Source organism: Martes martes, assembly GCF_963455335.1.
Source record: "Martes martes genome assembly, chromosome: 1".
Classification (NCBI taxonomy): Eukaryota; Metazoa; Chordata; class Mammalia; order Carnivora; family Mustelidae; genus Martes; species Martes martes.
The window spans coordinates 201961736-201978960 of NC_137888.1; the positions used below are offsets into that span (position 1 = coordinate 201961736).

At 59.0% G+C, this 17225-nt stretch overlaps 1 protein-coding gene across 2 annotated transcripts; it reads left to right on the top strand.

The window, feature by feature from the left end:
• Nucleotides 1-449: 449 nt before the first annotated feature.
• ATP13A1 (ATPase 13A1) lies at nt 450-17038 on the top strand. Of its 2 annotated transcripts, XM_080828811.1 has the most exons (26): nt 450-864; nt 3054-3143; nt 3259-3449; nt 5133-5205; nt 5432-5587; nt 5715-5784; nt 5860-5966; nt 6469-6598; nt 6727-6782; nt 7350-7476; nt 7553-7690; nt 7770-7890; nt 8242-8399; nt 8813-8988; nt 9059-9169; nt 10151-10276; nt 11097-11205; nt 12687-12886; nt 12973-13069; nt 14275-14435; nt 14508-14622; nt 14714-14910; nt 15722-15864; nt 16060-16171; nt 16255-16398; nt 16484-17038. In XM_080828811.1, the coding sequence occupies exons 1-26, from the start codon at nt 463-465 to the stop codon at nt 16592-16594; spliced, it is 3621 nt and encodes a 1206-aa protein (XP_080684937.1). In that variant the 5' UTR covers nt 450-462; the 3' UTR covers nt 16595-17038. The 2 variants fall into 2 exon arrangements, with proteins under 2 accessions (XP_080684937.1, XP_080684936.1); XM_080828810.1 differs by having other exon boundaries at nt 14275-14622.
• The last annotated feature ends 187 nt before the right edge of the window (nt 17039-17225 follow it).

Sequence of the window (17225 nt, forward strand, 5' to 3'; positions counted from 1 at the left end):
GCCACTAACAAGTCCCGCCCCTTCGGCCTGTCCAGGCCTCGCCCCCAGAACCCCGGCGCTTTTGTAATTAACCCCGCCTCTGCTGTGTTCAGGCTCCGCCCCCGACAGTCCAAACTGGTCAGTGCCGGGGGAGTCCCCGACAAGGGCTCCCCTCTTCCGGTTCAGGTGTCAAGGTGGCGCCCAGCCCGCCTCGCCTCGCCTGTTCCGGTCTCAGTCCGGCGTGGCAGGGCCAGCAGGCAGCTTTAGCCCTTTCAAGACTCTGTCATGGCCGCGCCCTGCCTCTCCTTCCGGCCTCAGCCTGTCATGGCGGCGCCTTGAGTAACAACTTCTAAACCCAACTCCTAACGATGGCCTGTTCTTCCTACCCTCCGGCTGCCATGGCGGCGCCCGGGGCTCACCGGAAGTACAACTTCGGAAGTGAGGCGGTGCTTCTGCCCGGAAGCGAGCGCGGCGCTGGGAAAGATGGCGGCGGCTGCGGCGGCGGTGGTGGGCAACGCGGTGCCTTGCGGGGCCCGGCCTTGCGGGGCCCGGCCCGGCGGGCAGCCCAAGCCCGGGCCGCAGCCGCGCACCCTCCTCGCCGCTGGTCCGGCGCTCATAGCGAGCGGCGACGAGCTGGTCGCAGCCGTGTGGCCGTACCGGCGGCTGGCGCTGCTGCGGCGCCTCACGGTGCTGCCGTTCGCGGGACTGCTCTACCCCGCCTGGCTAGGCGCCGCGGCTGCCGGCTGCTGGGGCTGGGGCAGCAGCTGGGTGCAAATCCCTGAAGCCGCTCTGCTCGTGCTCGCCACCATCTGCCTCGCGCACGCGCTCACCGTCCTCTCGGGGCATTGGTCCGTGCACGCGCACTGCGTGCTCACCTGCACCCCGGTAAGTGCGCGGACACGAGCCCGACCCCCGCCTGGGTCGGGCCTTGCGGCGGGTTCGAGTCGCGACGTTCGTGTCGGTCCGTACCCCATCCCGGGCTTCCCGTTTGCTGGGCCTGAGTCCCCAACGGTGTCTTCTGGGTGGCTAAATCCTGGCCCCGCTACTGACCTGCTGTGCGACCCTGGCGCAGGTTACTTCCCTTCCTTGGAATACCTCCCTGGTGTGGTCATTTAGATTCGATAGGGTAATACCTATAAAAAGCTCAGTGTAGGCTCCGGCATAGTCGCTCTTTGGTTTGGCTTGTTAATGCTAGCTGGCCTGTTATTGCTACCATACTAGCGAGTCTTAGGTTGTTTTTTTTAGAAATGGTCTGCCCTTATTTTGGTTTTCAAAGTGTGAGGCTAGATCTGCGGGGTGAGTTTCCCTATCTGTGGAGCTTGGTTTGAGAACTCTGTTGTTCATTGCTTAGAGGCTCTTGAAATGCACTTGGATTGCAGCATTTAAGAGTAGCAGGAGCAATTTGTCAGCAAATGACAACTGCTTGGATCCTCTTCCTATCTGCCTCCAAGATGATGGTGGTGACAATGAGGACTTCTGTTGGAATACAACAGCCTGCTAGCACTTCTGACCCTTAACCCCAAGATCTGGATAGGGAGAGCTGCCCTGGGTCAGCAGTTACTGTTGGTGACTGCACCGTTGCCCTCTGGGCCTGCCTCAGTTGACACTGGCATATTTGGGGCCATCTAGGGACACCAAGGTCCCGCTAGCCTCCCCTTTGATCCCACGTGTGCGGTGCTGAAAAAAGAGGGAAAGGGAAGAGCCTGAAGGGCTGCAGAAAGAGACTGAAGGCCCCTGTCTTTGACTTCAAACATGGACTGGATCCTTTCTCTTCTGAGAGAATGGTTTTCCCAACAAGCCTTCTCCCAGGGGAGGGGCTCAGACTTACAGGTAGCTTCAGGTCAGCACAATGAAAGACTCCAGTGAGGGACCAGAAAATTCAGGGAAGTTGTAGGGAGCGTGACACCACCCCACACGTCCAACAGTCTTTTGACCTACAGCTAAAAAGCGTGTTAAATTCTTCCAGGGATGGAGGACAAGGAGGAGCTAAATGACCACAGGGTGAGGATGGGCACATCTGGGTTTGCATCAGAGAGCTCAGACAGGGGTGCTTCTCTTTCGGTTTCACTTTCCCTTTGTGTAAAATGAGAACCGTAACACCCACTCGCCTTGCCACTCTGAGAAGCAGCAAAAAACTGCCAAGTGCTTGGTATGGTGGTGGCCCCGTGTAGCACTTTGCCCTTTTTTTTCCCCACCGTGTTACCAGCATTTAAGTCTTTGTCGTTCTTTTCTGCCCACCCAGAGGCCCGTGGACTCCCCAAGGGGCAGGGCCTTTCTCCTTTCTCCTGAGAGTTACCCTTTGGCACCTTGCGCCGAAAGCACACACAACCACAGGGGCTGGTGCCCGGTGCAGCAGCAGTGAGATGGGGGCAGCCCAGGCTTGAGGGCGCACTACCTGACCCTCATCCAGCGACTCCAGGTCGTAGGTGCTGAGGAAACAGCAGTGAACAAACAGACAAAATCCCTTGCCTTCATGGTGCTGGTGGGAGAGGTAGGGCCCGCGCTCAGCTGCTGCTGCTTCTAAAAAGAGGAAAACCCCAGGCAGAGCAGAGGAACATTGTGAGGGCCCTTTGTGTGGAGCCTCCTCCCGGGGTGGGGGTGGGGGGTCTCCTAAGAAGGTGACGTTTGAGCCAAGGCCTGGAGCTGACTGTGTGACCCCATGTTTCAGGCAGAGAAAACGGCTCATGCCGAGGCTTGAGCCTCCTTGTCCCTCGTCACTTTGGGACATGAAATGAATAGTTGAGAGAGCAGATGCAGAGCAGTAGCAGGCCAGTGGGCTGTGACAGGGCGTGGTCCACGTGGTTTGAGGGTGCAGGTCACGCAGGGGACATTCTTCCTGTTTGAGTTCGGCAGGGCCCCAGGCACTGGGTGCTCTCCGTCACTGAGATTTTATGATAGGAGACCAGACATGTGGTGAGGTGGTGTCTTTGTCTCAGCGACAGACTGCAGAGTGGACAGGCCAGCCCCCGGAGCCCGGAGCTGGTGTGCTTGCAAACTCCCCAGGGCGGGGGCTGGGTGGGCTGTGGAGCTCGGGGGTGGAGAAGGGCTCAGCTGTAGCTCTTTGCCTCTCATAGGAGTACGACCCCAGCAAAGCAACCTTCGTGAAGGTGGTGCCGACCCCCAACAATGGCTCCACTGAGCTTGTGGCCCTGCACCGGGATGAGGTAGGGACCAGCTGCCGGGCTGCTCAGCACGGGGCTTGGGTGGGACTCGCAGGCACTGACGGACGGACACCCCCAGGTGTGGGCCTTCTGCCATAGACAGCGCCTCCTCCCACAGGGCGAAGACGGACAAGAGGTGCTGTCCTTCGAATTCCAGAAGATCAAGTATTCCTACGACGCCCTGGAGAAGAAGCGCTTCCTCCCTGTGGCCTTTCCCGTGGGGAATGCCTTCTCATACTACCAGAGCAATAGAGGGTTCCAGGAGGACTCAGAGATCCGTGCAGCTGAGAAGAAGTTTGGGAGCAATAAGTGAGTCCCGGTGTGCCCATGCGTGGTGACAGACCTGGTCCTCTGCCCATGGTCACGGCGTGGACGCCTGGCCAAGCCAGTGGCTCCTTTCCCACTTCTGCCCTGCTGCACTCCTGAGTCCTGGTGCCTCGGAAAAGGGGAAATGGGGTGGAGGGGTCCAGAGTACATGCCAGGCGAGAATGGCGGCCACCTTTTGAGAAACGTGCTCTAGTCGTGTCTTCCCTGGACTTTCCTGCTGACAGGGACCCTGGTGGGCTCTCCAGCAGGAACACATGCGGCTCTTCATGGGAGCCTAGCCCGAGGCCCCCCAAAAAAGATTGTTGATCCTCGTTTTGTAATTATTGTAGGATTTCTCTTTGGTTCTAAATTTTTCTTTTAAGTGTCAGTTGTCACCATGCTCCTCATACTCCTCTCAGCACTTTGAGAAGAGTGATAAAAGGAGTTGTTGGTGATCACCATAGCTCTCCTCGGTACCAGGTGTGACGGCAGATGCCCTGTACACGCTCCCTCCTTTTAATCCGCAAAACCACCAGTGCCCACACGTGACTGGGAGGGGCAGAGCTGGGCTTCAGACCCTCTTGTTCATCATCAGAGCCCCCGGCCCTACAACCATGATAAGGCCTCCACCTGAGAACCCTCAGAACTTTCAGGGAATTCTTCCCCGACTCAATATCTTTTTAAAAATTACAGCTGTATTATCACAAATAGCGATGTAACGGGAAGATTTTTTTTTTTAAGGATTTATTTGACAGACAAAGATCACAAGTAGGCAGAGAGACAGGCAGAGAGAGAGAGGAGGAAGCAGGCTCCCTGCCAAGCAGAAAGCCCGATGCGGGGCTCGATCCCAGGACCCTGAGACCATGACCCAAGCCGAAGGCAGAGGCTTTAGCCACTGAGCCACCCAGGCGCCCCATAATGGGAAGATTTACAAGAAGTTTTTACCTATCCTCTCTGCCTGAGGTCATCCTTGGTGGTGGCCTGGGATGTCCCCTTTCCCACCTTCCCAGCTCATGCAAAGTCACCCAAATAACACAGAGTGGGGCCTGGTGGTGGTTTTTTGTTCTTATTACAGTGGTTGCTTTTTCTCACACCCCGTATCTGGGGAATGTCTCCAAGGGCAGGGCGAGGTGGCCCTCCTGGTTGACCTGGCTGGTCCCCTGGCCGGGCTGGACCACCGCACACAGTGCCACAGAACACACCTTTAGCTCCTCAAATCCTGGGACTTTTATGAAGGGAGTTTTAGGAAAATTCTAACTCCAGAACTCCCCGCTCCGACTTGGGGTGGGGCTTAAGCCTCAGAAGACTCAGCAGCGCCCAGCTGCCGGGCCTTTTCTGTGGCAGCTTCAGGGCTCCCATGCCACAGTCGGGTGCTCCTTCTCTGCCTGCCTTCTTACCCAACCTGATGACAGGTTCTTACACTAGCCCCACTTGGGTGGGTGGCTGCCTGAACAGCCTGTCTGTTGCTGCTTCGGAAGCTTTACCTTGGTTCTGCGGAGGCAGGGTGGCAGCAGTTAGCAAGCTGGGCCCAGTGCCTCAGGGACAAGGAGAGCCGTAGTTGAGTAGAATGTGCCTTCTGGCTTCTCATTTCCCGGGGAGGCTTGTAGTGCCCCAGGTCGGGGGTATCCAGGTAGGGCCTCTGAGGCCTCATACCTGAACAGGATATGGGGGTCTGGTCTCTTGTAGGGCTGAGATGGTGGTGCCTGACTTCTCGGAGTTGTTCAAAGAGAGAGCCACAGCACCCTTCTTTGTGTTCCAGGTAAAGCAGCAGCTTGGACCCTCTTCCACCCCTTTCTTCCTGTTCCTTGGGGCTTTCACAGCCCAAGCGGTCTCCATCTCCAGCCCTGAAATTTTCTCTGTGTCCTCATGGGTCTGAGCCCCAGGTGGAACGGCCCTTGGTGTGCCTTCCCAGCCTCCACAGGTGTCTCCGTGTGCTCCCGTGGATGGCCGGGCGGGGGTGTAGACACAGAGGCTGTGTCCTGCAGGTGTTTTGCGTGGGGCTCTGGTGTCTGGACGAGTACTGGTACTACAGTGTCTTCACGCTTTCCATGCTGGTGGCCTTTGAGGCCTCCCTGGTGCAGCAGCAGATGCGCAACATGTCAGAGATCCGGAAGATGGGCAACAAGCCCCACCTGATCCAGGTGTGGCCAGCGGGGAGACGGGGGAGGGGGACACCTCTCAGTCTTGGGGTGGCCCCAGCGCGAGGGAGGCAGCTGCGTCGTGCCCACTGTGGGACCCCAGAGCTGATGGGCCCTCACCTCTGCCCAGGTCTACCGGAGCCGGAAGTGGAGGCCCATTGCCAGCGATGAGATTGTCCCTGGAGACATCGTCTCCATCGGTGAGGCGCGCTTCTGTCCTGGTGGGAGCCCTTTCTCTCAGTTCCTCACACTGACGCTGCTATCCCTTCCTGCAGGCCGCTCCCCACAGGAGAACCTAGTGCCATGTGACGTGCTGCTGCTGCGGGGCCGCTGCATCGTGGACGAGGCCATGCTTACCGGGGAGTCGGTGCCACAGATGAAGGTGCGAGGTGGGGCACGGGGGTCCAGTCTACCCAGGTGTGCCATTGGCCCGTTGGTGGGGGAGGCAGAGGGCTGGTGCGTGGATAGAGGAGGGACGGAGCCCTGGCCTACGGGGCTAGAAAAGGAGGAAGAGAAGCAGTCACTGGTGGAAGGCTCCAGATTTCCTGGTGGTCTTGCCCCCTGGAGGAGGGGAAGCTGGGTGAGGAGAGGGAAGGAGGTGAGAGAGGCTGAGATCGTCAGGGCTTGTCCAGGGGAGGGACCAGAGACGTCGGACTGAGGTGGGCTGAGGGAAGCCAGGAGTGCACGGATTCTCGGGCCAATTGCCAGATCACGAGGAGTTGCTACTGCACGTGCAGGTGGAGAGAAGACAGGGCAGGGTGTTCGGTCAGATATGCTGCATTAGGCCAGGAGCCCTGCGAGGGTCGGAGTGACTCTTGTGAGACTGGGGCCAGAGAAGGGGGCTGCGGCGGGAGCACCCTCACCATCCTCTCTTTCCTCCTCAGGAGCCCATCGAAGACCTTAACCCTGACCGGGTGCTGGACCTCCAGGCTGACTCCCGGCTCCACGTCATCTTTGGGGGCACCAAGGTGGTGCAGCACATCCCCCCGCAGAAGGCCACCACGGGCCTGAAGCGTAGGTGCCTTGGGGGGTCTGGGGTATCCTGGCCCCACCACCCCCCTCCCCAGCCACCCCATCTCTTCGGCTGTGAGGGAGTAGGGATGAACAGACACACATGATGCCGGTCTTGCTTGTCCCTGCAGCTGTCGACAACGGGTGTGTGGCCTATGTTCTCAGGACCGGATTCAACACATCCCAGGTGTGGACTCTTGACTGGCTCTGGGGAGGGTTGGCCCCAGGGAGGGTGGCAGACAGTTGAGATGGTGGCTCTTTCAGACCCTAGAACATCCCTGCCACAGACTTATTCTGACACCAGGTACCAGCCTGGGGCCAGGGTGCAGATGTGAGCCCCGCACAAGGCTCGCTGTCCTCTGCTGGGGTTCCGGTACAGAGCACACACAGGAGACAGGCTGTTGCCTACACACTGGGGTCATGATCAGAGTCACGCCCGTAAACTCTTCACTAAAGTGTGCTGTGGGCTGCCTCATAGAGGTGATTGGCTAGACCTTTTTCTGGAAGTCTTAGTCCCCTACCTCAGCCACTTTTTTCCCTAACCTCCAATTTCGGGCCACTGGTCTCTATAGTCCTTAGTTGAGCCACAGCCACCAACCTAGCTGTGTGCTCCCCTGTGTAATGGCTGCAGGACTCAACGGGTGGGCCCAGGGCAGGCACTCCCCATCAGCAGAGGGAGAATCTGGCCCTGGTGCTCTCGAGTGCAGGAGGCCAACCCCTGCCAGGAAAGGCCTCTAATCCTCTCGCCCTCTAGGGCAAGCTGCTGCGCACCATCCTCTTCGGAGTCAAGAGGGTGACTGCAAACAACCTGGAGACCTTCATTTTCATCCTCTTCCTCCTGGTCTTTGCCATTGCAGCAGCTGCCTATGTGTGGATTGAAGGTATGTGCTGGGGCCCCTCCCCTGTTGGTGGGCCCCGCCCCCACGGCCCCCAGGTTGGCAGGCCCTGTCTCTGCAGGCACCAAGGACCCCAGTCGGAATCGCTACAAGCTGTTTCTGGAATGCACACTGATCCTCACTTCGGTCGTGCCCCCTGAGCTGCCCATCGAGTTGTCTCTGGCTGTCAACACCTCCCTCATTGCCCTGGCCAAGCTGTGTGAGTGCCTGGGACGGGGCTGGGGTGCTGAGTGTGCTGGGGCCTGGCAGAACCCCTGACCCTGGTTCCCCACTTCCAGACATGTACTGCACGGAGCCTTTCCGGATTCCATTCGCTGGCAAGGTAGAGGTGTGCTGCTTCGACAAGACAGGGACCCTGACTAGCGACAGCCTGGTCGTCCGTGGGGTGGCTGGGCTCAGGTAAGTATGGGTGGCCTGGGCCTCTTGCCTAGCAGGTGGCTTTCTGGGATCTTAAGGGACAGAGAGCACCCGCTTGGAGCTCTCACCGTGTACACAGAAGTCTGATCGGGGGTGGGGGGACTCCCCTATATTCCTCAGTGGGACAGCAGTATGGTGGCTCTGCTCCATCCCAGGCAGCCATGTGATCTCTAGGGCGTCCATGAGATGGGCACAGGTGTCACGAGGACCAAGACTGTGCATCTCTCTCATCCCCTGCAATGACTGGCATAGAGTGGGGGTCCATCCCTCATCCTGACTAGCAATTCCCAGGGGTCGCTCTGCTCCATAACCAGCTGTTCCCTCTCTTTACAGAGATGGGAAGGAGGTCACTCCTGTGTCCAACATCCCTGTAGAAACGCACCGTGCTCTGGCCTCATGCCACTCCCTAATGCAGCTGGACGATGGCACCCTTGTGGGTGACCCACTTGAGAAGGCTATGCTGACAGCCGTGGACTGGACTCTGACCAAAGGTGAGGGGCTGGAGCTTCGGGCCCAGCTGGGATGAACAGCCAGCCATAACACCCCCGGGAAGACGTATTGCACCCCTCAGAGACACCCATGTGTCCAACACAGGGGCAGGCAGGCCCACAATTCTGATGGTCCGTTAGGTGGGTGGGCACAGGCTCACGTCTGACCTGAGACAGTCCACCTCTTGGGAGTAGAACCTGCCCCACCCTGCCAGAAGCCATGGGCAGGGTCCTTTGGGAACAGGTCTCCCAGTTCTGACCCTTCCTGGAGCGAGGAGCACCCCCCACATCTCCCCACATCCCGTAGGGTCTGGGTCTGGGGTTGGTGGGGGAAGAGAGGGGCGGAAAGGGAAGGCGGGGGCTTGGCTGCCTCTTTGGAGCGAAGGCCCTCAGGATTCGTACTTATTTGTTTCCAGATGAGAAAGTATTCCCCCGAAGTATTAAAACTCAGGGGCTGAAAATTCACCAGCGCTTTCATTTTGCCAGTGCCCTAAAGCGAATGTCCGTGCTCGCCTCCTATGAGAAGCTAGGCTCCACTGATCTCTGCTACATCGCGGCTGTGAAGGGGGCCCCCGAAACCCTGCACTCCATGGTGAGCCAGCCCTGGCCCCGGGGGAAGGGGGGCGCGGGGCGGTCGGTGACATCCCCTGCGTTCCCTGCAGTTCGCCCAGTGCCCACCTGACTACCACCACATCCACACGGAGATTTCCCGGGAAGGAGCCCGAGTCCTGGCGCTGGGGTACAAGGAGCTGGGGCACCTCACCCACCAGCAGGTAAGGGTCCAGGCTTCCCACCTGTTGGCCCCTTGTCCATACAGCCTTCTGTTTCCTGCAGCCTCACCATGAGCAGGCAGGATTCCGTCTTCCTCCTTCTGGGCCTCTACTTTGTCAGGCCCTGAGTGGCACTCAGCCCTGAGTCCCTTCTCTGCTCTGTGCCCTGCCCCTTTTAGGGCCCCATCCCATCCTGGCTCCTAAGGCCACTCCCTGCAGTGCACAGCTGGACCCCACCTCCATCCAGCCTCTTACCCCATACCCTTGGGTCCTCACACCTCCCCAGGGATCATCAGGAGGCACCTTGGATTCCTTTCTCCAGCCTGGTTCTGCCCCTGCCCTGCCACCCCGTCACCACATGGTCGTGGGGTGGCTCCAGCTCTCTCTCACACCCCATGTCCTGTCGGTTATCGGCCCTCCTCCCACCTCCGCCATCAGTACTGCTTTCTCTGCTTCCCCCTTACCTCTCATCCAGTCCCACTTTTACCTGACGGCTGAGAAATCCTTCTAGAATGCACACCAGGTCGTGGCTCAGTGCCCTGCTCTCAGAACCAGCCTGCTCGGTGCCACTCCCTGAGCTGGTCTGCCCCATTCCCCTGTTTTCATTTCTTGTGACTTTCTTTATTATACATCTTTTCTGGTAGAAGGCAAGCTCTCTGAGGGCGAAAGTTTGGGGTTTCTGGTATGAGATTCCGGGTGAGCATGTGCTCAGTGAATAATAAAAGAGGGTCTGACTTTACTGTCTTGAAAGCTGAGTTACACAGGCTTGTGCCCTGCTGTTGCGCACAGCAGGGAGTAAAGGCCCTGTGGTGGGAGGACCATGCAGCACTGCCAAGGCCCCGTGGGTCCAGGGTGCCTGGCTTCCTCCCTACTTCTCACCTAACCCTCAGATGTTCCTCCTGTAAGGGGGCCTGACCTCCCCCCACCGCAGCTCAGAAGTGGAGCAAAGATGGGTCATGAGGGTACCCCTGTGTCCCTACACAGGCCCGGGAGATCAAACGGGAGGCCCTGGAGTGCAACCTCAAGTTCGTCGGCTTCATCGTGGTCTCCTGCCCACTCAAGGCTGACTCTAAGGCTGTGATCCGCGAGATCCAAAATGCATCCCACCGGGTACAGCTGCTGGACCCCTCCCCACTGGGCCCCAAGGGTGTGTGGGCAGGTGGGTGGGTCTTGGCTCCTTCTTCCAGAGAGGACGATACAGTAGCAGAGGACAGTTCCTCCCTCAGTGGGGCAGGTCTCAGTAGCGAGGGTGTCTTTCTTGAACTTTGGCCGAGCTCCATCATGGCTCCAGTGCTGTCCCGCATCTGAGGATGCTTTGGGACCTCGCCTGTGCCCACCCTTCTCAAGTTGCTTCCTTGGCTCCCAGCATACCTGGGAGGTGAGGGCGATTCCCCCACTGCACCCCATCCCAGAGAGGAAGTGCTGGGCCGGGACAGGGGATGTGGAAGCAACTCACGGACAGGCCACATCCATCTGTCCTGTGGTTTCTGTTTTCTAGTTTGGGACTCAGGATGCAGTTTAGGCTGTGGGAGGTGAGTGAGCAGTGTCAGAGGTGGTGACATGAATAACCCCCACCTGGCCCTCAGCCGTCACAGCCCATCTTCCCATCCCTGGGCTCTCCATGAGAAAGCTGGAGCATCTGTCCCCCACTTCCTGGGGCAGCTTCCAAGCCAAGAGGGTCCACGGCAACGGCCGGTTCTTAGCCTGTATTGCAAAGAAAGGCTGTGGGTGTTCTCAGTCACATATACGTGTATCCATTTGCATAAAATGCTACCAGGTTGGGGTGGATTGTGGCCCCTGGGAGCCCATTCTGCATCGGAGCCAACACCTCTTCTGTGGCTCTCTTCAGAGGGGCCTCGGCCACCAGGTCTCCAGGCTGGAGCTCTGACCTGCTGGGCCCTGCCCCACGGAGACTCTGTCCTCTCTGCAGGTGGTCATGATCACCGGTGATAACCCACTCACTGCCTGCCACGTGGCCCAGGAGCTGCACTTCATTGAAAAGGCACAGACGCTGATCCTGCAGCCTCCCACAGAGAAAGGTGAGGTACCATGGAGCCGTAGGCTGGGGGTACCTGAACCCAAGAACAGCCCCTGTCTGGTGGCCCGCCGGCATCTCAGGCCTGAGCAAGAATACCCAGTGTCATCCGGAACCGGTGACCCCAGCCTGTGGAACACAGCCATGCCTTGTCAGCACGTTCAGGCCCTCGGGCCAAGGAGCTCCACACCTGCATGTCCAGCAGCGTGTGGGCCATCACTGGCTTTGGGATCAGGGACGACTGACAACCGGGGTGCTTGGTTGTCATCAGACCAGGCCGTGTTTCTTATCCTCACGCCTGCTGTGGGTCTGACACGCTGCCTGTGGGAGGTGAGGGTTCCCCTCCTTAGCACAGGGATGCTGGTGCTCTTGCTCAGCATGGCCAGACCCCAGGCAGAGGGCTTGGTATGTGTGACTGCGTTGATCTCTCTGCACCATATGGGAGGCCTTATCATCCCTGTAGCACAGAGAAGGAAATGGAACAGGTGTGCCGTTGGGGCCCCCACTTTATAGACAGAGAGATAGAAGTAAACTCACCCTACCTCGGTCACTCAAGTGACACTGTGACTAAGGATTTGAACCCAGATGTCCCGACTCCAGAGCTCATGGCTCTGGTCCCTCCTGAGTAACCAAACTGGCTGCAAATGGTGGCCCATAGTAGAGCCAACTGAGGGGCAAAGCCAGCCCCAGCACCTCCCAGCTGGTGGAGTGTGGAGTCTGTCAGACACTGAGGGATGGTGCCTGGCCAGAGAGCCACACAGGCTGCAGGTCGGAGGAGGGTGCTGGCTTCTGGAACGATGCCAGGTTCTAGAATTTCCCAGTCCTTGTCCAAGTCTGCACTGTTGGTCCCAGATCTCTCTCATTTGTCTCGTCTCCAGGCACTAGGCTCTTTCGGAGCCTGGAGATGGTAGGCAGGTGGCCCCGAGGTGGTTAGCAGAACCACTGACTGGCAGGTGAAGCTGCTCAACAAAACGGCCACAGCAGAAGCCAGGTGGAGATTTGTTTCCCTCCTGGCCAAGACTGCCCAGATGAGCCACGCAGTGCCGGAAGGCGTCCCTCAGCCCTTCTGCTTTAAGTTCAGTGTCCATCCATCTAGAAAGAGGAAGTGGTTGGCAAGCAGGGTCTGGCCCCAAGGAAGTGACTCAGGGGGCCCTGGCCCCAGAGGAGCAGGGTTTCAGGCAGGCCCCAGGCTCAGGGGTGCCTTGCCTCTGAGGTTGGGCTGTCTGGGTTTGAATCTGACCATCGTGTGGTCTCAGGCCAGCGGCCTAGGCTCTGGGTTCTCGAATCCTTTATAGCAGAAGGTTCTGTGAACGTCGGGGGTTCCTGGGGTCCAGGGTACAGGTGTGGACAGGGATCGCTAGGGCTAAAGAGGGGTGAGGGCCAAGAGGGTACTTCAGAGAGATGAGACTGGGGCAGCTTAGGTGGGGTTCACGTGAGGGGGACTTGCTGAACTCCTCTCTCTGATCCTGGGCTCCGGCCCTGCAGGCCGACCCTGCGAGTGGCGTTCCATCGATGGCAGTGTCGTGCTGCCCCTGGCCAAGGGCTCCCAAAAGGCGCTGGCCCTGGAGCATGCGCTGTGCCTCACGGGCGATGGCCTGGCCCACTTGCAGGCCGAGGACCCCCAGCAGCTGCTTCGCCTCATCCCCCACGTGCAGGTGTTCGCCCGTGTGGCCCCCAAGCAGAAGGTGTGTACGGAGGAGGCAGTGGGGGAGGCAGGCAGGGCCCTGGGGACGGCGCACAGCCCTCACTCAGCCTGTCTCTGCGCACGTAGGAGTTCGTCATCACCAGCCTGAAGGAGCTGGGCTATGTGACCCTCATGTGTGGCGACGGCACCAATGACGTGGGTGCCCTGAAGCATGCTGATGTGGGTGAGTCCCTCGAGCTGATGGACTGTCCCTTCCATCACCGTTCTGCCCATGCAAGCCTGGTGTCAGAGATGCGTCACCGAGGGAGTTCTTTGAGGAGGCAGTGAGGGCACGGGGCAGGCGCCAGTGGGATTGGGGATCTGAGGAGCTGTAGGCCTGGAAGGGACACCGGTATCTGAGGAGCAGTGCAGGGGTACAGGCATGGCGGGCACCTGGGCTTCTGGGAGCATCGGGAGCCAGTGAGGCTCCAGGGGGCAGACACAGCTGGGTTCAGGCCTCTCAGCGCTGTGTGGGGACCATGTGGGGGCTGAGGCCAGAGGCCAGGGAGAGCTGGGACAAGTGGGAATGCACAAATGGGAGCTGAGGCATTTGCCAGCCGTCCATAGCTTTGTTCTCTGTCAACAGAATGTGGTCAGCAGGTTGGTATTTACGACCAACCTGACTGTATGTGGTGGCTCAGTCTGTTAAGCATCCAGCTCTTGGTGGCTCAGGTCATGATCTCAGGATTGTGAGATCAAGGCCCGTGTCAGACTCCAGGCTTGGGATGGAGCCTGCTTGAGATTCTCTCTCCCTCTGCCCCTCCCCTCCCTACACCCCTCACCCCACCCCTGTTCACATGCACACTCTTGTGGGTGGACACACACACACACACACACTCTTTTCCTCTTAAAAAAAAAAATGAAAGAAAGAAATCTACCTGACGTACTTAATAGCGTTGTCCAAATCCTTAAGTGGTTTATTAATTGACAAATACATCCTAGAATATGATCCTTGGCAGTAGACCACGGAAATCAGTGTGTGTGTGTGTGTGTGTGTGTGTGAGAGAGAGAGAGAGAGAGAGACAGACAGACAGACAGCACGCATGCACAAGCAGGGAGAGCGGCAGGGAGGAGAAGCAGACACCCTGGTGAGCAAGGAGCCCAGTACGGGGCTCGATCCCAGAACCCTGAGATCATGACCTGAGCTGAAAGCAGAGGCTTAACCCACTGAGCCACCCAGATGGCCCTGGAAATCAGTTGGGTGTATTTGGGTTTTGCTTTCCAAATGCAGAAAGTAAGATAGATGCTCTCTGAGGCACTCTGTGGGGAGAGCAGCTGCGATGGGGAGGTTTGGCTCCTTGTGAGCAGACATCTCACTCAGCACAGGGCCAGCAGGCCTGGGGCGACAGGCTTCCTCTAGGTCCAGACACACTCACATACCTCCCCTAGGTGTGGCGCTCCTTGCCAACGCCCCTGAGCGAGTTGTGGAGCGGCGCCGACGGCCCCGAGACAGCCCTGTCCTCAGCAGCAGCGGAGGCCGGGCCCCCTCCAGGGCAGCCAAACAGAGGTCAGGGCTCCCGCCCCCCGAGGAGCAGTTGGCCTCTCAGCGGGTGAGTCACAGGAGGTGGGGGTTACTGGCCCCCTTTGGTGGCCAGGTCTCACCCCCGCTGCCTGTGCCGCAGGACCGCCTGAGCCAGGTGCTGCGGGAACTCGAGGATGAGAGCACGCCCATCGTGAAGCTGGGGGATGCCAGCATCGCTGCCCCTTTCACCTCCAAGCTCTCCTCCATCCAGTGCAGTGAGTCCCCTCACCCCAGTCCCTCCCCCTGGGCCCGTCCTGATGGGCCCCCACGCCCACACCTTCCTCCCTTCCCGTGCCCCCGCTGCAGTCTGCCACGTGATCAAGCAGGGCCGCTGCACACTGGTGACCACGCTGCAGATGTTCAAGATCCTGGCCCTCAATGCCCTCATCTTGGCCTATAGCCAGAGTGTTCTCTACTTGGAGGGCGTCAAGTTCAGTGACTTCCAGGCCACGCTGCAGGGACTGCTGCTGGCCGGCTGCTTCCTCTTCATCTCCCGCTCCAAGGTGGGCTGAGGCACAGGCAAAGCAGGGGTTCCCTCCCCAACCCAAGAATACCCTCTGCCTCTTTGGGCTGGCTAGGGGAGACTGTTAAAGGCCCCACCACGTGTCACCCGTTCGTCTTCCCAGCCGCCCTCAGGGTGGGAATTGTAATCCCACATGTTACAGATGGGGATCAGGGGACAGGCCAGGTGCACGCTGAAGCTCCCCAGAATGACACGACTTGGCCCCCAGCACTGTCCACCAGCTGGGGCCTCAGGTGGGCTATACAGAGCCTACAGGCAGAAAGGACAGATGGGGAGATGATTATCAAGACCACTCAGAAAGCATTCAGTGTCGGTGGAAAATACAAAGTGGGTCACAGGCTACAGGGGACAGCCTCGGGATCATTCAGGGGGGCCTTTGTGATGCACGAAGAGCAAGGGGAACTTCCAGGAAGGAGGCAGAAAGGGCATAGATAGGTGTGGGCTGATGCAAGAAGCATGCAGGGGCTGGAGGAGGTGGGAGGTGGGTTGTGTCAACCACGAACACCCACTGGGTCCCAGGGAGGGCTTTGGTTTGTTCTAGAACAAGGGGAAGGGAGTGGATTTTAAGCACCCTGTGGCTGCTACGTGGAGTGTAGGCCTTCAGTGAGGGTGTAGTGGGATCCCGGCTAAGAGGCTGGGGAACCAGCAGGGCCCTGGGGTCTTGTGCTAACTTGTAACCTCCAGGATTTGGTGACTGCTCTCTACATGAGTCCGGCTAGGAGGCTGGGAGTGGGGGGTGGGTAGGCCCAGGGTGAGCCTGGACCCTGAGCCCCCCCACCCTGCCACTACAGCCCCTCAAGACTCTCTCCCGAGAGCGGCCCCTGCCCAACATCTTCAACCTGTACACTGTCCTCACGGTCGTGCTCCAGTTCTGTGTGCACTTCCTGAGTCTTGTCTACCTGTACAGCGAGGCCCAGGCCCGGAGCCCTGAGAAGTGAGTGCTGGCCTGGCCTGGGGCTTGGGGTGGGGCAGGGTGCTCCTAGGGGTGGCAGTGTCCCGATGGTGGTGGGTGCAGGAAGGTGAGCACGCAGACATGGCCTGACCAGAGGGGTCAGCCAGGCCGAGACCTGGTTTTGTGCAGGGATGGTGCGGGTCAGAGAGTGACCCTGTCCCCTCTGTGTCGCTGCAGGCAGGAGCAGTTTGTGGACCTGTACAAGGAGTTTGAGCCGAGCCTGGTCAACAGCACCGTGTACATCATGGCTATGGCCATGCAGATGGCCACCTTTGCCATCAACTACAAAGTGAGGCCCTGCCCCTGGTGCGTTCGCCCTGCCCACTTTTGGGCGCCTATAGCACATGACTGTCCATCTGTCTGTCCCCACAGGGTCCACCGTTCATGGAGAGCCTGCCAGAGAACAGGCCCCTAGTGTGGAGCCTGGCCGTGTCGCTCCTGGCCATCGTGGGCCTGCTGCTTGGCTCCTCGCCTGACTTCAACAGTCAGTTTGGCCTCGTGGACATCCCTGTGGAGGTGAGTGGCCCCGTGGGTGTGGCCCCAGGGCTCAACCTGGGCCTGTCCGTGGGCACCCAGCTCACCAGTGCTCCTTTCCCTGCAGTTCAAGCTGGTCATCGCCCAGGTCCTGCTTCTGGACTTCTGCCTGGCGCTCCTGGCCGACCGTGTCCTGCAGTTCTTCCTGGGGACCCCGAAGCTGAAAGTGCCTTCCTGAGATGGCAGTGCTGGCACTTGCTGCCTGTGTTAGTGCCGCCGGGCGGGAGCCCCAAGAGGGAACACTGCCCCCATGATGAGGCGGGCCCAGCCTTGCCACCAGGACCGAGCAGAGCTGGGACCACCCCACAGCCACCTGAAGGCCTGGCTGGCAGAACCAGCCCTGGGCCGGCCCCTTTGGTAAATAAAGCCGCATCCACCATTTTAAGAAGCCCTGCCTCCACCTCTGTCTGCACTACTGGAGGGGTTGCGGTCCCGGCCCCCTCCCTGGGAGCCAGGAGGTCATTAACAACAACCCCTGCCGTCCAGATATTCAGTGCTTAGATGGGCTGAGCTCCAACCCCAGAGGGTTGTGATATTTCCTAATTTGACAAGCGCCTCCCTATGTCTGTGGTGTCTCAGCTTCATCTTCTGGTCTCTTGGGCACTGGTGGAAAGTTTTAGGATCAGTGGCATTTTCTTCTCTTCAGTAATATGTGAAATAACAGCACTCTTTCCTCTCACAGTGTGTTAGATGTGAGGAAGTTCAGTTCAAATTGTTGCAGATGCTACCTCTGGTCACGCTTGCCCCGAGGGCACCATTCATCATCTGTCTGCCCAGCTTTGCAGCCTGGCTCCGCCCTTGTACCGACA